Source organism: Lissotriton vulgaris, chromosome 11, assembly GCF_964263255.1.
Source record: "Lissotriton vulgaris chromosome 11, aLisVul1.2, whole genome shotgun sequence".
Classification (NCBI taxonomy): domain Eukaryota; kingdom Metazoa; phylum Chordata; class Amphibia; order Caudata; family Salamandridae; genus Lissotriton; species Lissotriton vulgaris.
The window spans coordinates 278,982,979-279,006,052 of record NC_141699.1 but is presented as its reverse complement, the minus strand read 5'-3'; the positions used below and the strand labels follow the sequence as shown (position 1 = coordinate 279,006,052).

Below are 23,074 nucleotides of genomic sequence, written 5' to 3'. Positions count from 1 at the left end.
CATCCCTGCTGATCAGCAGGGATGCGCCAGAAGAGTTGCAACGCATCTGCCCACCCGTGCGCACCCACTGATGCGCCGCATTTACAATGCTATTTTAAACAACAAGGGGACCCCAATAAGTATCGGCGAGGGACCTCGGGGAGCTTAGTTATATGTACACAACAGTGGTCCCTTGCAGGGAGAGGAATAAAATGAGAATGAATATAGACTCAGTCAGTTCTATATTAGTGAAGACGTGCCCAGCCGGGCAGAGGTCCTCAAAACTTATATTTAAATATAATAGATTTACAACACACAATAACACCTTCAACAATTCACGTGCGTGGGGCACAAGCCTGTACCAACCCACGACAATACAAAGACAAAAACATACACAAAAGGGCTTATAAGGCAAAGTCAGCAGTCTCTGTAAGTTCCCAAATTGTTAACAGAGAATTACTCATGGGTACCATTACATAATTATGTATAGAAAATTCCACAGGTATATGGTACACAGTAGGTCGACGACGTTTCGGACCCCCTTACTAAATGATGGGGTCCATCATCAGGACAAAACAGTGGTTGCCTTTTTTGTTACTAGCCTCTTTAGCCAGGGGGCATATGAAAGGGGCTCATATAAGAGCGCGCAGGAACGAAGTTAGGTCGGGAGTGAGTTAAATTACGGTCCAATGGATTTCCTATGAAGGAAGTAATAGCCACAATTTTAGGACGGGGAACAGCCGGTTAGCAAAATGGTCCAATGAATTTCCAGGAATTTATTGCGAGTGTCCAGGGGCGGGGAGGGAGAGTATTCCGATTCCGCTTGAACCTTGGGGCGGGGAGGGAGAGTATTCCGATTCCGCATGAACCTTGGACGCCGGATAATGCCGGAAGCGCCGTATCGCGCTGGGGTCCTGGACCAGGATTGCCGGATCAGTCGGCACAAATGGATTTCCTGGTTTACAATGCGGCACACCGTGACGCACGGATGGGCAGATGCGTGTCACATCACCGGGCGGAAAGGCGGTGCATTGCTAGAGCAACGCAGCTCCAGCAAGGCTCGGGTGCCCCTATTCCCAACATGCTGCGTCAATCCTTACACCTGCTTCAAGAAGGCGCAGGGTTTTGACGCAGCATGGCCGTAAAAGTGACCGAGTGAAACCTTGTAGATTTCACTCAATCACTTTTCGGAGGCGTTCCCGCACCGGAACCCCCCCCCCCCCTCTCCCCCTCTCCCCCCCGTGCTGGAACACCCACATGTGGCGCAGGGCTTTACAACATGACGCATCTCCCTAGATATGTCACCCCACAGCATGGTGCTGGCTTTGCGCCACCGGTGCGTCACAACTGTGCTGTACAGGGCTTGTAAATCTGCCCCTCTGTCTCTTAATGAGTCTGGCTCTTACCACAAATGACCATGAGTGGTTCTGACCTGCTGGTACTATGCTACCATCCTAGAAAAGCCATGCCTAAATCAGGAGTAAACCCAAGGTTGCTCCAGCTCCTGAATGGTGGAAGAATTTGAACGTTAAATTAAGTTTACACTTAAGTTGGCTTTGGCTTCGCATGAAATCCTTGTAGCCCACTTGACCAGAATCTTTGATGGGCCTAAAGATCATCATGTGTAGTTGAGGGTCTGTAGAGATGCTTTCCCACCAATTATTTGATGAGCCAACTCTCCCGGCATTCAAAATTTTCAGTATATGCACCCTCATCCCACCAAGCCCAAAAAGAGCATAGAGATGTTCCTCATCCCTTGGCTTTAGGTTTGGGTCCCGCTTTCTGGAGCTGATCACATTGTTTCCAGAACCAATGGCACTATGGGCCTCATTTACAATAAATTGACGCACTGCAGCATAGCAATCCTTCCTGCTGTGCTGCTGTGCGTCAAAAGAAAAGTGCAGGAATGTGGCGTACCTACAAGATACAGTGCATTCCTGTCCTTATCTTCTGTGCTGGTGAACAATGGGCTGCCATGCGCCAACGCAGGCACCCTCGTGCCATGGTGCAAGGGTGACTGCATTATAGGGGTGATTGCTTTTGTGCAGGAAGGGACACCTTCCTCTGTTAAAACCTAGACCGCAGTGTCAACATTATCGGCGCCATCTTGCCCCCTTTTCGAGCCTATTCGTGCGCGTAAGCGGCAGCCATTTTAGATACCATGGCCTCTCTGCCCATCGCCGACAGCCAGCGCGTCTCTCTCTCTCTCTCCTGGCCTCGCAGGCATCCCCCGCGCGCTGACAACCCCCGCTCTCACATGCCTTGGGCCATAAACCCCTCTTCAGCACAACTCTGCCTCGGAACCCCATCCTGTTCCCAGCGCGACACCTCCCTTCATTCCTTTCATGATCCCGGGTCCTTTGATAAAACCCCCTTTCCTCTGTGCCCGTTTGTCTTACTTGTTCCCAGGCCGCCACCTGGCCCTGCGGATACAGTTTATTGCCCCCCCCCCCCCCCTATACAGTAGGAAGCCTCCCCCATCAAAGGATCCACGAGTTGATCAAAGCCCCCACCCCATGAGATCCGATCAACCACATACATTCTGTGAATCGGCGGAATGTCCAGCTGCGCGATAATCATCACCTGTTGTGACCGGGGTGGGGACTTCAACTGTAAATGTGTGTGGGAACGGGCCTGAAGCGGGGATTCCGAGGATGTCTTTCCGTACATCAAAGTGTTGACAAAGATGTGTTTAATGCAATAAAACAATAAACTTGTGTATAAGAGGCCAGGCCTCAGAGATGCGGTTAGAGCACCTCGAGAAGATACCCTGTTGTCTGATTTGATGTGTTCTGCTCCGTCGGAATAAAACTTCTGTTTCCTGCCTTCCAGTCTCCAGCGCCTGCCTCTTTGTTTGGTAACTTGAGTGGGTATAGAGGCGGTTAACGCCGGGCAACTCTGAAAAAGGTCATTCGGCCCTACCTTTTTCCACAATTGGCGTCCCAAACGTGGGGCCCATCAGCGACTCGTGGATCCAGTGGGAGAGGTCCTGACGACAGAGTGAACGACTGCAACGATCGGGAGAGCTCCTGTCCGATAGACCCTCGTCTGACAGCCGATCATCCGAACTTCACTGGTTCCGAACAGACCTCTCTCGAGTGATCTACGGTCCTGACTGGGAACCATCAGGAGTGCCGCGAAGATCACGAAGAATAGAGGACGATCGGGCGCTGGATTCGGAAGACAAGAAACTGTCCATGCGGTCCGGGTAAGGTCGTGTAAACACGACGAATTGCGAAATGATTGTTTGATTGTTTGGAAAATACTAGTATTACTCTTTTGTTGATTTGTTTGGAGATTCACTGTCTGCAAACGGAGAAACAACAGGCTCTCTCTTTGCAAGCAGTGAAGGATAGGTAATGCAGACTTTTGTCCCCATTGTAATCCGTCGTGCCTATCTTCCTCCCCCACTGATTGATTGTTTGGCCCGAACTATTGTTCGTGGATTGTTTTCTGGAGATTCTCTGTCTGCAAACAGGGAAGAACAGGTTCTCTCTTTGCAGGTAGTGAAAGGGTAGGTAACGCAGACTTTTGTCCCCGTTGTAACCCGTCGTGCCTACTTATTCTCCCCATTGATTGTTTGATTGACCGAACATTGACTGTTCGATATTGGTTCTTTTGAGGTATTCACCGCCTGCAAACAACGAAGAATAGAAATATTCTGTCTAGTCTTTGCACGCAGGTAGTGCAGACTTTTGTCCCCGTTGTAATCCGTCATGCCTATCTTCTCCCCACTGATTGGTAGCCTGTTTAGCCCGGACCGCTTATTAGAGATGAACCATCCGGCTCCCCTGGAAGGCACCCCTAATAAGGACATGTTCATGAAGCATGGATTGATCGCTATAGCTTATAGCAAGCTTTGGCATAAATATACGAAAAAGGATCGAGAAAGTCAGTGGCCACTGATAGGATCCTTCGATGAAGATAAAATAAGCGCGCTGGAAACAGCCCTTGGGAAACACAAGACAACGCCCACTATGCTTGATAGTCTCGGCATGTGGCGCAAAGAAACCGAACAGCGTAAAAAGAGAAATGAGAGTAGGTTGGGAAAAGAGCTGCGAAAGGCAGCCCACCTAGCTGCTAAGAAATTAGAAGAAGAGATTAAGGAAAGAGAGGAAGCCAAACAGAAACTAGAGGTAGAAACATCAAGCCAGTGTCCGGTTAGAACGCCCTCTACGCTCTATCCTGAATTGCCCTTGAAACAGCGAGCCAACGATGATCTCTTGTTAGGTCCTCCGATCATCTACATGCCCCCTCCATATGCCCCTTCCCAACCCTTAGCACAGCACCCGCTACCCCCAAGCACAGACGAGAGTAGTACCAGAGCTTCGGCCCCCATGGCCTCTGTGCCGGCCGAACCCCTTGTATTAGATACAGCACAAGCGACAGCGTTAGATGACCCCGAGACCCGAAAAGCTGATTCCGCAAGAACGAACAGATTAGGCAAGGACGAGCGAGCAGGGATTGACAAGATAGTGAGAACATTGGTAGAAAGAAAGGAAAGTGAAGAGCACATCACGGATATGTTCAACACGTATACAGGGAGCCACAGACGACATTTTGCCGTACGACTGTGTTACCATGTCTTGAATGCGTACGAGGACCGATATCGAGACAAAGGTCCCGAGAGCCTAACGACTCTGTATAGGAAGGTCGATATCGGGGATGAGGGCGAGTGTGACGTGACGGACCTCCTTACGCGTACGCTTGAGGTTTTCCGCCACCTCACTGAACAGGAATCGGAAACTAAACCCACGACACCTGTAGCAACCGAACCACAAACTGAGCGAGCTAGCACCATGATGCCAATAAGAGAGGCTGCCCCTTACTGGGTTCCTCCACGAGGTCTAGGAACTCACGATGACGTCAACCACCAAGATGCAAGAGGGAGGGTAGTGTACATCTGGGTCTACCAGCCATGGGATCGGCAAGATATTCTGACATTTCGGAAATCTCTGCCTGATTTACATAAAAACCCCACTGCCTTCTATACTGAATTAGGGACAGCCCTAGGTTCAACGATAATGACCCTGGCTGACATCGACTTGTTTTTCGGGTTATGTCTGCCAGCTGATGTGTGGAAGCAAATCCGGAAAGTCGACCACTTTGAGCTGTTCGGACATACCTGGTCACAACTCGATGGCATAGATAGGCAACGAGAACCTGGACAGAAGCCTTTGAAACCCATTTTAGACCTCCCAGATAAATCGTACAGAAACTGAAAACCCTGATTCCAGAAAAGAAAGTGGACTGGTCGATAGTAACGGCTTGCCGTCAGAAACCCCAGGAGGACGTATCGGACTACTTCTCCCGGTTTGAAACGGTGTTCTCCGATTACAGCGGCCAGGACATGACCACTGCAACCGGACGCCATCTGTTAGTCCAGAATTATGTTAAGGGTTTGTCACCGGAGGTCTCCCAGAAACTACAGGCCAGCGAGAGTAGTTGGGCGGCCTCCAAACCTGCGGCTATCCTTCAGATGGCCCAATATTACGAACACCAGAAAAATGAAAATGACAGGGCAACAGAGAAAAAGAAGAAAGACTTAAAAGAAAGGGTGATGATTGCACAATTGCAAGGGGTGACTATAGGACGAGAGCAATACAAAGGAAACTATCAGACGAATGTCCCTAAGAACGCACCTCCTAAAGACCGCACCTCAACACCCCACATTGGACGTACAGACATTAGAGAGGACCAGTGCGCCTTCTGTAAAGGATTCGGCCATTGGAAATCCCAGTGCCCGGTTCTTTTGGAGATGAACAGAAATAGGGACCCCAAGGACGTAGCGGGTGGACCGAGAAATAGAGGACAGCAACGGGGGCCCACAAAGGACACGACTAACGATAGATCAAACAGACCGAATACATTTGACCGACCCAGACAGAATCAGTACCAACAGTCTGACTGTGACGATGCCCACAACTTCGCATAGGACTGCCAAGGGCAAGGGAGGGATCCAGTCGAGCTCTATGTTGACCAGCAAGGTCCTTATGTCACTGCTAAGGTCCTGGGTACAAATCTCCATTTCTGGTAGACACTGGCGCAACACGTAGTGCGTTATCTAAACGACTGATCCAAGGGCACCCTTGTCTGGCTCACTTGTGACATTGATAGGTTTCGATGGAACGCCCTCCACTAACCCTTTGTCCACTCCGATCCCCTTCAACTTAGAGAACAATACCACTGACACAACGTTTTTGCTTTCTACCAATACTCCTGACGCCATTATGGGACTTGACTTACTGAAGCATTTCCGAGCGACTATTAGATGTTCCCAAGACGGAGTTTGAGTTTTCCTGTACGACAACCCCATTCTGCTTAGACATTGCCCTTCCCGACACATGTATTCTATCAATGACGCTGACACGTCCCTGCTCGACACTCTGCCTCCGTATCTGTGGGCCAAGACAGATTCGGACGTAGGGCGCATGATGATTGACCCAGTGCACATCACTGTTCGACCGGACGCAATACTCCCAAAACTTCCACAATATCGGATATCGCCCGAGGGCGAGAAGGCATTGGTAAAGATTATTCAGTCACTGATAGACGCAGGAGTGGTAGAGGAAGTGGTTAGCAACGTTTGCAACAGCCCTATCTTGCCCATCATCAAGAAACAAGGAGAGGGAGATGAGAAAGCATACCGCTTCATCATTGACCTTCGAGAGATCAACAAAGTGGTTGTACCCCAGTACCCCGTGGTCTCAGACATCACCACTATCCTGACTTTGATTCCTTCTACTGCCACCACCTTCACTGTCATTGACCTCAAAAACGCATTTTTCTCTATCCCCATCCACCCAGACAGCCGATATCTCTTCGGCTTCACCCTAAAAGCCCGCTCATATAGGTTTTGCCGAGCACCCCAAGGCTACACAGAAAGCCCCAGCATCTACAGTCAGGCCCTCAAGAGACAACTGGATCAGGTCCAGTTACCCGATGGAGTGGTGTTAATACAATACGTCGATGACATCCTTTTGGCAGCCGACACCACTCCACTAGCAGTCACAGCCACCATTCAACTCCTGCACTTCCTTGCGGAAAATGGCCACAAGGTCTCCAAGAAGAAGTTGCAATTCTGCCAACCCCAGGTCACTTACTTACTTACTTAGGCCACCTTTTGTCCAAAGACGGAAGGAAACTTACTCCTGACCGGATCCAAACCATTCTTGAAACCCCTGTCACTAAGACTCAGAAACAGGTCCGCTCCCTACTAGGCCTCACCTCCTTCTGCCGACAGTGGTTGCCAAACTTCAGCCTCATTGTGAAACCACTGCTTTCTCTGCTAGCTAAAGATGTCCCCTTCCCCCTCCCTTGGACCCCTGAATGCCAATCCTCCTTCATAGAGCTACGAGATGCCCTCTGTTCGGCCCCTGTCCTAGGCACCCCCGACTACACAAAGCCCTTCTCCCTCTACACTCACGAAAGGGAGGGGTGTGCTTTATCTGTCTTGACCCAGTCCATTGGCCCAAAGCAACGACCATGCGCTTACTTCTCTGCCACTCTTGACCCCGTAGCCAGAGCCTTGCCTGCCTGCCTTCGAGCTGTAGCTGCCGCTGCTATCTCTATCCGACAGAGTGAGGGGATCGTGCTCTCGAATTCCCTCACGGTACTAGTACCCCATGCAGTTGACACCCTCCTGAACCAAACCAAGACGCAACACCTGACGAGTGCACGACTGACTGGATACGAATTGACTCTGCTCGCACCTCACATCACCCTGAAAAGATGCACCACACTGAACCCAGCAACCTTGTTGCCCCTACCGGAAAACGACCCCAGCGTGCCCCCTGTACATGACTGTGTGACCCTCACGGACGAACAGACTAGAAGTAGAGTTGACCTCAGAGACACAGCTTTTCCTGACCCTGACGGAGAGCTGTGGGTGGACGGCTCTTGCATCAAACTCCCCGATGGCACCACTTCAGCTGCCTATGCAGTCACCACGGCCCGAACTGTAGTAGAGACAGCCCGCATTACACAACGATCTGCACAGGCAGCGGAACTGATTGCCCTGACACGAGCATGCATCCTAGCAGCAGGAACCACAGCGAACATATACACCATAGCCAGTATGCCTTTGGGGTGGTTCACCATTTTGGGCTCCTTTGGAAGGAAAGGAGATTCTTGACCTCACACGGCACTCCCATCTTCCATGGAGATTTAGTTTCCGCCCTGATCGAAGCTGTCCTTCTCCCCAAAAGACTTGCTGTTATCAAATGCCAGGCACACAAGAAAGTGACAGACATTATTGGACAGGGAAATGCATTAGCCGACATCACTGCTCGAACCACAGCTGAAAATAGGACGACGACACGCATGTACGTGACCAGGTCACAAGCAGAGAAATGGACCGACGCTAGGGACACTATTAGGGACATTCAAATGGCTAGCACACAACACGAATTGACTGAATGGGCACGGGTGGGATTGAAAGACGACGAAGGCTGCTGGCGGACCAAAGACACGAACAAATGGTTGCTACCTGACTCATACCTGATTCCCATACTGACTATGGCACACTCCCCTGCTCACATAGGATCAGCCCCCATGATTGAACTTGTCTCCAGAGTTTGGCACAATGACAAAATCACAGACTCCGCCAAACGTCTGGTTCAACAATGCTTGATATGCCTGCAACATAACCCTGGGAAAGGAACAGTGGTACCCCGGGGCGGGTTTGGGGTTCCCAATCACCCGTTTGAAGTCCTGCAGATGGACTACATCCAACTAGACAGATGCCAAGGCCTGAAATACGTATTTGTCGTGGTGTGTGCATTTAGCAAGTGGGTGGAAGCATACCCAACCCGTGATAACACTGCTATGGCCACTGCAAAAGTACTGCTAAAATAATTCTTCCCTCGCTACGGCCTTTGTCGAATTTTATGGAGCGACAATGGCCCCCACTTCGTAGCCGAAGTCATCCAGCTCATCTTAAAGGGGCTGGGTATCAAGCAAAAGTTCCACGCAGTCTTCCACCCCCAGTCTGCTGGACTTGTCGAGCGACACAATGCCACACTAAAGCTAAAACTAGCCAAGATAGTGGCTACCACGGGACTGAAATGGCCAGACGCTCTCCCACTGGCATTGCTATCGATGCGTTCCACCCCCACCAAACACCACTTGACACCTTACGAGGTCGTTTTCGGCCGACCCATGAGCGTCTGGTCTGCACCAAAACCGACTTCCATTCATGACGTCCCGGACGTCCTAATGTCTGATTATTTGTATAAGTTGACTGAAACTCTGTCTGTCATTCACCAACAGGTGCTGCATGCCATCCCTGACGCTTCCAGGGGTCCCGGACACAACCTGCAACCTGGGGATTTTATCAAAGAATTTCCAGCGCGCCAAGAGTCTGGAACCCCGGTGGACGGGCCCCTGGCAAGTCCTTCTTGCCACCCGAACAGCTCTTCGAGTGGAAGGAAAGCGGACCTGGGTGCATGCGCACCATTGTAAGAAGATTCCCTCGACTCTGATGACAACCGAAGACGTAGCCACCCAGGAAGAGCTCCTGAACAAAGACCGACCATCGCTGGATTGCTACCCAGGCACAGAGACACTTGAACTTGCAAAGATTCCTGACCCTACCGTGCCATCCAAAGAAGGGTATAACCTGCGACGAAAGGAGAGAGTTTCGGCTAAGCAGATCATTGACTAAGTCATAATTCTCAGATCGGTGGCCTAACACTACAAAGGCTGTCAGGAGAGAAAGCCAGACGAGGTCTTTGGTTCTGCCCGCTACCGAGCTCCCTTGAAGGTGATGGAAGCGCCCGATAAGAAGGTGATAGAAGCGCCCGATAAGAAGATGATGGAAGCAACCGGACATCCGAAAATTTGCTACAGAAACCCAAAGACAGACAGAATCCACAGTTCAAAGACAATTGCACTTTTCATCACAATCCTTTTCTGCTTTCTCCTCATGACCACGCTCTGGATTGTGGAAGAAAATGCACCTGCTCACGAAACATTCCTAACCACTGCGCAGCCTACTACCATGAAGGAACATTATTTGATCTCGCTCTCTCTTCAACTCAGAGAAAGGCGAAAGGAGTTTTGGAACAACTCCTTTGTGCAGCTGCTGCACCAGCACAATCTCGCCACCAATGCCACCAACTGCTGGATCTGTGGGTTGCTACCCCACGCCACTGGACATTCAATACCTTTCATCCCTTCACCCTTCTCAATTCACGGCTCCTGCCTTGCTTGGCTGATCCTCTTGCAAGAGAGCTATAAGGACAATGCCACCTCCAGCAAAACCATGACTCATTTCTTTCATGAGGTCTGGCGAAACAAAACAAAGACGCACTTCTGCCCGCAGACCTCCAACGACTCTATCCACATGGACATCCCTGCTAAAGAACGAATTGAAATGCAGGTGTTCAACAATCCAACCAGACCCACCTTCTCCTACCTACGGAAGCGAACAGCTGCCACTCTGACTGTGGCTCTATCTGTCATCAACGTCACAGGCCATATGTGCATAGAAGGGCTTGGGACACAACTGGTGGGCCGAAGTGCGTGCCGCTTCACCAGAACTTTGGACTCTACCGATCCACCTTCCTTTGTATCCTCTCCAAACATGTACTTCGTCTGCGGCACAAAGGCTTACACCTGGCTCCCCAAAGGCTGGGGGGGCACTTGTTTTATCTCTTTCATCCTTCCTCCGACCTATGTGGCTCCAGCGAATCACCATAGACAAAAACGAGCCAAGGATATTGAACAAGCCGGCTCAACAGGAGCACAGTTCCTCGATGCTATGAAGGGACTTGTTCCACTCTGGGGCCCGATGGCAAACAGCCGTGCCATCCGACATCTGACTCAGGCAGTCGAGACAACAATGAACATCACAGCTGGTATCCTTGCAAACAACACAGCCGAGCTTCAAGCGGTCCGCCTGGTGGCTCTCCAGAACCGCCTTGTTCTAGATGTGGTTCTAGCGGATCGTGGTGGAGCATGCCGCATTATTGAGTCCAGCTGCTGTACATATATTCCGGACAATTCACCCTCAGTGTACAAGGCCATCGAACACCTCCACAGACTCTCCTCAGAAGTTCACCAGGAGCAGGAAGAATGGTCGCTTGGTGGATGGTTCTGGAGTACTGTTAAGAACTGGGGCTGGAGACTGTTTACCATTATCCTGATTCCTGTAGTTTTAATATGTGGGTTATGCTTAGGAATTCAATGCTTGCCCCCTCTGTGTTCGTTATGTGCAAATTGTATTTGCCCTAAGACTGTGGACTTTGGAAAGGAACGCATGGGAGCATTATATGATGCCGAGGTTAGGAATTTAATGAAGATTGACATTGAGTAGGCAAGCTGGCTAGATATGTTGAAAAGGGAGGACTGTTAAAACCTAGACCGCAGTGTCAACATTATCGGCGCCATCTTGCCCCCTTTTCGAGCCTATTCGTGCGCGTAAGCGACAGCCATTTTAGATTCCATGGCCTCTCTGCCCATCGCCGACAGCCAGCGTGTCTCTTTCTCTCTCTCCTGACCTCGCAGGCATCCCCCGCGCGCTGACAACCCCCGCTCTCACATGCCTTGGGCCATAAACCCCTCTTCAGCACAACTCTGCCTCGGAACCCCATCCTGTTCCCAGCGCGACACCTCCCTTCATTCCTTTCATGATCCCGGGTCCTTTGATAAAACCCCCTTTCCTCTGTGCCCGTTTGTCTTACTCGTTCCCAGGCCGCCACCTGGCCCTGCGGATACTGTTTATTGCCCCCCCCTATACAGTAGGAAGCCTCCCCCATCAAAGTATCCACGAGTTGATCAAAGCCCCCACCCCATGAGACCCGATCAACCACATACATTCCGTGAATCGGCGGAATGTCCAGCTGCGCGATAATCATCACCTGTTGTGACCGGGGTGGGGACTTCAACTGTAAATGTGTGTGGGAACGGGCCTGAAGCGGGGATTCCGAGGATGTCTTTCCGTACATCAAAGTGTTGACAAAGATGTGTTTAATGCAATAAAACAATAAACTTGTGTATAAGAGGCCAGGCCTCAGAGATGCGGTTAGAGCACCTCGAGAAGATACCCTGTTGTCTGATTTGATGTGTTCTGCTCCGTCGGAATAAAACTTCTGTTTCCTGCCTTCCAGTCTCCGGCGCCTGCCTCTTTGTTTGGTAACTTGAGTGGGTATAGAGGCGGTTAACGCCGGGCAATTCTAAAAAAGGTCATTCGGCCCTACCTTTTTCCACACCTCCACAAAAGCAACCATGAGATGTGTTTTCCTCTATGTGTGCTGCAGAATGCAACACACATGGAAAAAGAAAAAACAAGGAGAAATAAAGGTATTTTCCTCGTTGTGCCTCCCTTACGCCTCCCCCAGAGAGGCATAAGAATCTGACGCATTCCCACGTTTACAAAACCTAGTAAATCTGGGAATATGTCAGGTTCGAGGGATGTTGCGTGAGAACACCCACAGCAACACCCATAGAACAACCCTTATTGCTCAGAGTAATGCAGGAAAGTGGCCCTATTCACAAGGCCATGAAAAGCCATGCGGGGTGGTCTTACGTGGCCTTCCACATAAGGGCATGGCCACCGCGCTACCAGCGCGTAAAAAAAGGGATGCACATGCGGTGCAATCTGCTTGTAAATAAGCCCCTAAATCTCCATGTGGTATGTTTCCAAATATCAACAGTGCCAGATGCGACTCAATCCAGACCCCCAAGCCTTGAGCCATAAACTTATATTGTGGTGAACTTTCTAGATGCTAACATAGCCAACAGTCCCATAAGATTTATTTTTCTAATGCCTAAAAGCTATAAATATGATCTCCTTTGAGTTTTTGTGTGTATTACATTTTTAACTGCTATATGCAACCTAATCTCTATATGTGTGGATTTTATGACAGGCAATCCATACTTGCTTATTAATACTTATCTTGAGGATATTATGGGAGAAGATGGCTGAGCGGCTACAGCTGCTGATTCGAATTCATGCCCATGACTTTGACTCAACAGAATGTGATTCAGGCCAAATCGCATAGTCTCCTTGTGCCTAACAATGTCAAATGAAATGTAAATTTTGTATTTGTGTAATCCCCTCTCGATGTGCATGATCTTGTAGACTGACTCCCATTCTCACGAGTAATGTACAGAGCTCGATTGCTTGCTAGCTAGATTTGCTCTATTTAAATGCAAATACATAAATACATGACATTTTGGTAGTAGATCTTCTGCTAAAATATTTTGGAAGCACAATATTTAAAACTTGATATTCAGGTAGTGTACCAGTATATGGAGTTTTATTTACAGTGCAAACATACGGAGATGATGGACGGAGCGCTGAAACTTTTCAGACACTCATCCCAAGTCACAGGTCTGGGTTTAATCCATCATCGTTCTTTAGCTCACTTCGCCACTCCAGTTCAGACCTAGCCATATCCAAATCAGTCTTGACGCTGTGCCTCATGGGAACATTCCAGCCCAAACTGCCAAGCCAGGTCCTCCATGGAACGGAAACCAGCATCCTGGGACCGATTTCAGGGTAACACCCCTCATCACCCAGGCTAGCTTGAATCCAGTGGCAAAGTGAGCAAGGGACCCACGTCTGGGCATACCCTGTCAACTTAGGGCGAAAAAAAGCAAACACAAGGAGATGACGGACGGAGCCCTGAAACGTTTCAGACACTCACCCCCAGTCACAGATCTGGGTTTAATGCATCATCATTCTTTCCTGAACTGCCAAGGCAGGTCTTCCCTAGACCGGAGACAAGCATCCTGGGACCAGTTGCAGGGTAACACCCATCAGCCAGGTTAGCTTGCATCCAGTGGGAAAGCAAGCAAGGGACCCAGGGACCCACATCGGGGCATACTTAAGATGACGGACGTCGGGCATACTTAAAATGATGGACGGAGCGTTGAAACTTTTCAGACACTCACCCCCAGTCACAGATCTGGGTTTAATCCATCATCATTCTTTAGCTCACTTCACCACCCCAGTTCAGACCCAGCCATTTGCAAATCAGTCTTGACCCTGTTCCTCATGAGAACGATCCAGCCCAAACTGCCAGGCCAGGTCCTCCCTGGACTGGAAACAAGCATCCTGGGACCAGTTTCGGGGTAACACACCTCACCAGCCAGGCTAGCTTGAATTCAGTGACAATGTGAGCAAGGGACACACATCTGGGCATACCCTGCCAACTTAGGACGTACAAAGCAAACACAAAGAGATGATGGACGGAGCGCTGAAACTTTTCAGACACTCATCCCAAGTCACAGGTCTGGGTTTAATCCATCATCGTTCTTTAGCTCAGTTCGCCACTCCAGTTCAGACCTAGCCATATCCAAATCAGTCTTGACCCTGTGCCTCATGGGAACTTTCCAGCCCAAACTGCCAAACCAGGTCCTCCATGGACCGGAAACCAGCATCCTGGGACCGATTTCAGGGTAACACCCCTCATCACCCAGGCTAGCTTGAATCCAGTGGCAAAGTGAGCAAGGGACCCACGTCTGGGCATACCCTGTCAACTTAGGGCGAAAAAAAGCAAACACAAGTAGATGATGGACGGAGCCCTGAAACGTTTCAGACACTCCCCCCCAGTCACAGATCTGGGTTTAATGCATCATCATTCTTTCCTGAACTGCCAAGGCAGGTCTTCCCTAGACCGGAGACAAGCATCCTGGGACCAGTTGCAGGGTAACACCCATCAGCCAGGTTAGGTTGCATCCAGTGGGAAAGCGAGAAAGCGACCCAGGGACCCACATCGGGGCATACCTAAGATGACGGACGTCGGGCATACTTAAAATGATGGACGGAGCGTTGAAACTTTTCAGACACTCACCCCCAGTCACAGATCTGGGTTTAATCCATCATCATTCTTTAGCTCACTTCACCACCCAGTTCAGACCCAGCCATTTGCAAATCAGTCTTGACCCTGTTCCTCATGAGAACGATCCAGCCCAAACTGCCAGGCTAGGTCCTCCCTGGACTGGAAACAAGCATCCTGGGACCAGTTTCGGGGTAACACACCTCATCAGCCTGGCTAACTTGAATTCAGTGGCAAAGTGAGCAAGGGACACACATCTGGGCATACCCTGCCAACTTAGGAAGTACAAAGCAAACACAAAGAGATGATGGATGGAGTGTTGAAACTTTTCAGACACACCACCGTTCACAGATCTGGGTTGAATCCACCATAGTTCTTTAGCTCACTTCGCCACCCCAGTTTGGACCCAGCCATATGCAAATCGATCTTGACTGAGGTGTGGCTAGGGCGACTGACTCCGGAATCTGGGGATCACGGTTCGATCCCCGGCACCGGCTGCAGATTAGCCCAGCACCATGTGACTCTGGGCAATAGCTTGCTTAATCTTCCCGACGGCCCCCAGCACCTAGAGACCCCTACGGGTGATTGTGCGCTTTACAAATGTGAATTATTATTATTATTGACCCTGTGCCTCATGGAACAGTCCAGCCCAACTGCCACATGAAAGATGTGTTGTCATTTTTTTGTATGGGAAAATAATTTCCCCATTCGTTTCAACACAAAATGGGGGCTTTTTCTTGTACATAAAATGGCTGGGCCTGGATTCCGATTCTCATGAAAATATTTATTCTTGTGCTTTGAGCCCATTTTTGGGTGATTTTTAGGTGCATTTTTCAATGCCTCTTGGTGCTTCCAAGCACCACCTTTGACGTCTGGCAGCTCACCTGCTGCGTCCGATGGCTGTGAAAGTTTTTTTCCAATGCACAAAAAAACTTTTCTGAGCCCCTATTCAGCCAATCCAGAAAAAATTCAAATATTATTGACAGAAATCATAAGCCATGACAAGCATTTAAAAAAATAGATACACAAAAGTAATAAACTTTCAAGCTTGGAGAACATTTCTGCGCAAATATCTCAAAAAACGCTGAATGTATTTCACAAAACCAATTAAAGCAACCTTTTGAAGTACAGTTCTACTTTCATATCAAATTTGGCATACATCCGTTCAGAGGTTACCCTATGAGAGCTGAAAGGGAAAAAATGTCTCTTTTAACACTCCCCCCCCCCCCCCCCCACACCCTTAACGTTATTCCCCCTAAACTGATCTGCACAAAATGTTGCATGCAGGACCTTAGCTGACTGTCGTAGTGATTAGCACATTTTGTGCAAATGCGTACACAAGGTCCCCCTACCATCCCCGGACCCTCCATAATCAGGCGCACTTTACATAATCATAGGACGAGACAGACATCCCGGCCATATACATGTCTATTGGATACTTTTGGCAGTGGGGGAACACTGTATAGCCTGTGCCAAGTTTACTAGTTAGTCTGTATGTTCACAGGCTGTATTGTTGTTTGGTTATATCGGTACTATTCTGTAATGAACTGTATCAGGAATGTATGGAATCGGCGCTGGCCGTAATGTACCAAAAAACTCAATAGAGTTTTTTTTTAACTTTGGTGCTGTTTGATGAATCTACACATAACTTTCCCAAAACGAACCTCAACCACTAGGGCTCCTCCAAGGAAAATGTTGAGCTAAGTCATGGAGTCAGGCCTAAGAAAAAGTAGGGAGGTGAAATGTGCGATTTCCCATTTTAATTCCCATTTTAAATATTCTCTCTGATATAGAAAAAACAGCTGAGCAGATTCACACAAAACTGGGCACAAAGTTAGAACTTTACTCAGAAAGTGTGCTTTTTGTGGTATGATGTAAATACTTTCAATCTGGCAGGTCCTGCGCCCGGTCTCTCACTGGCAATCAATACCCCCACAAACAGACAACCGGCCACAGACCCACCCATTTCACATTTTTTTTTATATTATATCTTTGTTCTGTTCCAGCAGGAGACCCACAGGACCACAAGGTGTGACTGCGCTGGCTCTCGTGGGGAGACCCAAGCACATGGCTGAGAGAGAGCAAGGGTGGTGTGTGTTGGGGTGAGGATACAACATGAGGAAGACCGCTAGGCAGCCATCAAAAAGATGGTAAAGAGACTTTGCTCCATGGGAGAGACAAACACAATATTGTCAAGTTGGGACATGAAAATCCATCGCATAAGAAGTAGACAAATGAGTGACAGTAAAGCCAACTAATGGTAAGAAGTGGGGCCCGCTGCAAGTAATAATAATAATAATAATAATAGGAAGGTTTATAAAGCGCCTGGTTACGCACACTGGCGTGTCCCCGCGCTATGGTAAGTGGAAGCAGCACAGTCGCAGCAGCCCAGAGAGGCAATCTACTGACCAAATAGGTGAGTTTTCAACTTTCCCCTGAATCTGGACTCGGACGGTTCCAGGCGCAATTCCAGCGGGAGCTTGTTTCAGCTTCTGTACTTGTGTGTTCTTGGTAAGTCCACAATGTGTCTTTTGCAACCGCACTGTCTGGGAGCTCAACGTAAAGAGAGCAGAGCTAGACCCATTTCTTCTATACATTTACATCTTGAAGATGTGGTCTTTTTAAATTAAATTGTGTTCTTTTTGACCTGTGTTTCTTTCAGGTTTAATTGTTCAAAGTGACTCCTTACGTCCCTGTTCGAACTTTGCGTTCATCTGGGGCAAAACTGATAAAAATTCCTCGATTTAAAAAAGTCAGAGCAGGGGGTAGATCATTTGGGATCGCGGCTGCAAAGCTCTGGAACACCTTACCTCTTGAACTGAGACAAATCAGTGATCTCCTGCCTTTTAGAAGGAATCTAAAAACTAGGTTATTTCCTAAGACTTAGGAGTTAGCTATAGTAAGGTCCTGCGGGGGTTGTCAAACTGAGTTATGAGCGCCAAGATGCCTGTCAGGTGATAGTGCGCTTTAGAAATGCAATACATAAATAAATTATGCGAGGAAGGAGCAACAGGCTCTGAGCAGCTGTAACCTTGACTATCAGCAAGTGGGGCCAAAAGTGGAACCCAATGTGTATCATATGAGAACTCTGCTAGCAGGACAGAAGAAAGCTCACAACTATGCAGTGAGAGAATGAAGGGGCATCGAAGGTGGGCTGATGCTCCCAGACACAGCATAAAGGAAGAGGGTAGCTGCAGCCCTCACGTGAGCCTCCCTCCAGTGTGCGTACACCATCCTTCTGCTTGTAGCAGTGTGACCCACTTCTCCACTATTTAGCTCACTATGAAGCCTGTATCGACTCCTAGCTGTCTGTAGCCCTTTACCCACTCATTGTAGTAGTGCAACCCTGCTCACCCACCAGGGGCGGCTCTAGGCTCATGGTGACTCTGGGCAGGGAGCGTAGGTCGGGGGGGCCCCGAAGAGGGGGTCCGGGCGGAGCGCGGAGGCCAGTGAAGAGGGAGGTCAGGGTGTTTGGAAGTGGAACAGAGCCAGAGGCCACCAAATCCCTGCCAGGGGGCGCACGCAAATATGTATCCATCCTCAGAGGATTATTATATTAAGGTTATATATTGGTGTGGTGGCCCCTGGGGTTTGGTGGCCCTGTGCAGGTGCACAGCTTGCACATGCCTAAGGCCGCCCCTGCACCCACCCCTTGCAGAGGGGCACACTATTGTCTGCCTTACATCTAACAGTTCAGAAAAGAGGGTGGTGATGAACAGAGTGTCTGAATTAAGCAGACCACTCTTACCCAGTCCAAAGATCAGGGCTTGATCCATCACCGTTATTTATCTCACTGCACCATCCCAGCTCAGAACCTGGCTATATGCAAATCAGTCTGTCCCTGGCCCAGTGCATCTAACAGTGTAAGCCATTCTTCGCAACTAATAGTAACATACAGCCACGTGCCTTTTTAGGTCTCGGGACCTATAAGCTGAGCAAAGCTCAGCTTCCGGTCCGGAGATTTAATGTGACTAGTAGGGCAGTTTAGACCCGCCTCTCAGCTCCGTTCGCTTCCATTGGCTGGCTTCTTAAACAGAGGCCAGCCATTGGAAGAGAAGTGAGTCACTAGAAACAAGCCCCGTCTTTTTCGGATTCGGGGGCGTAAATTTTGCTGTTCTTTAGCTCGTGATGTAGTCCGTCACTCAGGACAGCAAAACACGCCCCCGAATCCAAAAAATTTCGAAGCTTGAGGCTGCCATTTCTGCCCGACCGCCAGACGCGACAGATCCTCCGTTGTCCCGATGCTGCATCCTGCCTCGGTTTCCTTCCTTCCGCCTTTCCTTTCTCAGCCTCCTCCTCCTCTCCCTGCGCTCTTTCCTCCGCCGGACCCACTTCCCTTCCTCCCGCTTAAAACAGCAGCAGGCCCCTCACCCCACAAACAACACAGCGCGTGGACGCACTGGGAGTAACGCAGGGCTGGTTGAACTTCTTTTGCGGACCGTGAGAGCACCAGGCTAGGAGGCCGCCGTGCGCCTACCACACAGTCTGCCCCGTCCAAGCGCTACCGATGCTGCCCGCACCGCCTCGGCGGGAGGTAAGACCCTTGTCTCCCGCAGACATTGGTGCATGCGGCAGGTCTGGCGCTCGGCCGAAGGGGGCGGATGCAAAGGACGGCGCGGGTTCAGATGGTGGGAGGTGCTGGCATCCTCCGTCACGGGTATGGGTGCCCCTGCTCCTGCGCATGGACAGACCTGTGCCAGCCGGCACAGGGCTCCGATGTCCCAAGCTTCCCAGCAGTCATGTAGTCTCGCTGTGCTGCGGTAAAACATGCGCGCCGGGCCCGTGCCATGCAGCGTGCCCAAGGCTGCAGGCAGAGGTGCAGTGCTGCAGAGCTGGGGTAGTGCTGAACCCACGGGGCATTAATATGCCGCGCGCCTCCCTTGCGCTCCGTGTGCGCGGGAGCAGGAATCTAGGGCAGAGCTGGGGCGCAGCCAGCCCAGGTCTGTGGTGCTGTGAGCATGAGCTGTGATCCTCTGCACCTGTACACTCAGTGGGGCCCATCACTGTCCCTGTGTGGGCTGGTGTCCCCCTCCTTGTGGGTGTCCTTACAGTCCGTGGGCGTTTAAAGACATGCCGGTGGTGTGTGCACTCCGCTCCTGCACTGTCCGTGCCTGCACCCTACTGTCCGTGGGTGTGTAAATACATGCTGCTGATGTCAGCTCCTCCACTGTCCATGTCTGCCCCTTACTGTCCGTGGGGGCGTAAAGCCATGCTGCTGATGTCAGCTCCTCCACTGTCCATGCCTGCTCCCCCCCCCTTGCTGTCCGTGGGGGCGTAAAGACATGCTGCTGATTTCAGCTCCTGCACTGTCCATGCCTGCCCCTTACTGTCCGTGGGGGCATAAAGCAATGCTGCTTATCGGTGCCCTCCGCCCCTTTACAATCCGTGACTGTCCCTTATTGTCTGTGGACATTGAAAGACACGCTGCTGATTTGGCTCCTCTCCGGTCTATGCCGGTCCCTTACTGTCCGTGGGGGTGTAAAGACATGCTGCTGATGTATCCCCCCCCCCACTTACAGTCTGTGTGTGTCCCTTACGGTCCGTGGGGGTGTAAAGACACATTTCGCAGTGTGTGCCTTCCGGCCCTTTACAGTCCGTGCCTGTCCATTTCTGTCCGTGGTAGTGTAACACGCTGCTGATCTGGGCTCCTCTACTGTCCATGACTGTCCCTTACAGTCCGTGTCTGTCCCTTACTGTCCGTGGGGGGTGTAAAAACATGCAGCTGATCTGGGCTCCTCTACTGTCCATCACTGTCCCTTACTGTCCCTTGGAGTGTAAAGACATGCTGCGCAGTGTGTGCCCCCCTTTACCCGTGCCTGCCCCTTAGTGTCCGTGGAGGTGGGGGTGTAGACATGCTGCGCAGTGTCTGCCCCCCCTTCTGCATTCCATTACAGCCCTCTACCCAGGACTCGGGTCTGCTCTCACTCATCTGTCAAATCCCAGGCAGCAGCGGTTCACCCTGGCATCCTTTACAAAATAATGAGGTAGTCCATGCTCTGAACAGTATTATATAAGTAACAGGTAAAATAACACAGTTGGAATCTAGAACACAACCAGCCACTCCTGGTATAAAGAGAAGTCCTGTTTTATTTATACTTGTTAAAGCATGAAAAAAAATACCCACCCCCCCCCCCCAAAAAAACATTACCATAACAATCAAACACTTAATGCAATATGTCCCCAGTGTCAAAACCAAGGTTTTTGTGTGGCTACACTGCAGAAATACACAACGTTTTTTTATCACAGTAACAGACAACTGTTGAAGGTACTACAACATTTTTTTTATTGGATGAAACAGACACATTTCCTGTTTGTTACAATAGCTTGTCAACATATTTCAACCACTCTTGGTAAAATGATGGGGCATCGTCAGGACTATGGAAATGAAGGGGTATCCTGGAAGTAACCATGACATCAGAGTACGTAAGAACTTCACCTGCATGTAAGCCAATGAGGATGCTCAGCTTAGTGGTGAAATAAATAATAATACCTTACTCAGGGCATAGCCATAAGTAAGGTGAAACCTTGTGTTCCAACACAAGGCTACAAGGCAGTACAGGGAGCACAGAGCCACTTAGTCATGAGGCCTCGGTCGGCCAAGGAAACTATTGTAAACCAGCATCAACGGGGACATTTCCAAGAGTACAACTTGCTATAAGGTGTGAGCAGCTGACCCAAGTGAGAAGGAGTTATTGTACGAGTGTTTCTGTGAAGCGCATCACCTAAACAATGAAAGGTCCCACATTTTACCACACACCGCAGCTTCTAGAATCCTCTGACCTGCTGAAGAAACCACACATCTCCCTTCTTATCACGTAACTAAACTACCACAGAATATTCACACAGAATAATATTGGTATGGAACATATATTTTTTGATTATATAACTTTATATAACGTCTTAACCTTTCTGTCAATTCTCCTTGTCTTCAATGGTTTTGACTCTTAAGCTATTGGCATTGTAAATGACAATGCCATTTATTTTTGATTAAAAAAAAAATAATAATAATGAGCAATGCCAATAGCTCTACCTTTAATAATGCCGAGACCATTGCATTGTAAATGCTTGTTTAAGTAGTGTAAACCTCATCATCCCTTGTATAAATGTGTACTCCTCCCCCCTGCTTGGCAGTAGTGTACAACTCTCACTCCCCCAGTTGCAGACTTGCAGAAATGTACACCTCGTTTCCGCTTCTTCCGATGGAGTACACTCCATTATTCTAGTGTGCACATCTTATATTTTTCTTGAAGTAGTGTACATCCCTTACACTACTCGTGCAGTAGGATGCACTACCTTATTTACACCTTGGCTGCTGCTTGTAGTAGTGTTTACAGTACGTGACCACCCATATCTGTCTCTTTTTGGTAGTGACTGCTGTACAACAGCCATCCCACGTGCCCTCGTGCAAGGAGGTTCATTCACGGGGACTCGGGGAGAGATCCTGTGCCTCCAACCCGACGCGCCCCCAAAATACACAAATCTAGCCCCTTTGAGAGCCCCCTGTTTCAGGACAGAGAGTGTATGTCACACAGAGATCACCTCTTCTCCTCAGAACTACCTGTCGTTTCCCTCAGCAATGCGCACCCTTCCTGTACAGAGCAGCACCTCCCCTACCAACCTTCCCCTCCCCCTTCCAGGGGCGTAGCTACGATTGGTGCCAATGTTGCAGTGGCACCGGGACCCAGGTCCCCGAGGGATCCATAGAACCCTGACAAAAAAGCAGCGAAAGGGACCACTTTCCTCCGCGCAGCGAGCAAGCGCGTCCTGCAAAAGAACTTCTCTCGTAGACAGGTTCCCACGCGACGCCCCCTCCCCTCTCCCTCCCCCCAGAACACCCCACTCTTTCCTCTTACACTAGCAGCTTGTCCTCCAGGGCGGTGCGGAAGTACTCTCCCATGTTGAGAAGTGCCATGGTGCTGGTTGAGGGTCCAAGCCGAGGGTTCAGAAGGGCCACGCGTGGGATTCGAGCCTTGCTAGGCAGAAGCGCGCTCTGCTTTAGTCACCATGGAGCCGCCGGGCCGCATTCTGTTACCAGGGAGATGCGTCCTGGATGTGAAGGCGGGGCTAGCGAGGAGAAGGGAGTGTAGACAGAAAGGGTGAACCGAAATGTGAAGAGAAGCGAAAGGGAAGTAAAGGAGATAGTCGGAGAAAGCCAACAACCAGAGGAAGGAAATGATGGCAGAAAAAAGATGAAGGAAAGCAAGTAGGAGCAGAGAGAATAATCCAGCTAGTGGATTGAGGTAAAATAGGGGGACCCTATGGAATGAGAACTTCAAGATATGTGGGATAAAATAGAAGAGGCAGCAAAG

The 23,074-nt window shown here is 49.8% G+C and overlaps 1 protein-coding gene across 1 annotated transcript in view; it reads right to left on the bottom strand.

Moving 5' to 3' along the window:
• CFAP73 (cilia and flagella associated protein 73) overlaps window positions 1-22,823 on the bottom strand; it is a 144,486-nt gene extending 121,663 nt beyond the window's left edge. The window contains exon 1 of the mRNA XM_086943243.1: window positions 22,619-22,823. Coding sequence (XP_086799369.1) covers window positions 22,619-22,677 — 59 coding nt within the window. The 5' untranslated portion in view covers window positions 22,678-22,823. The remainder of the gene's footprint in view (window positions 1-22,618) is intronic.
• Window positions 22,824-23,074: the final 251 nt, after the last annotated feature.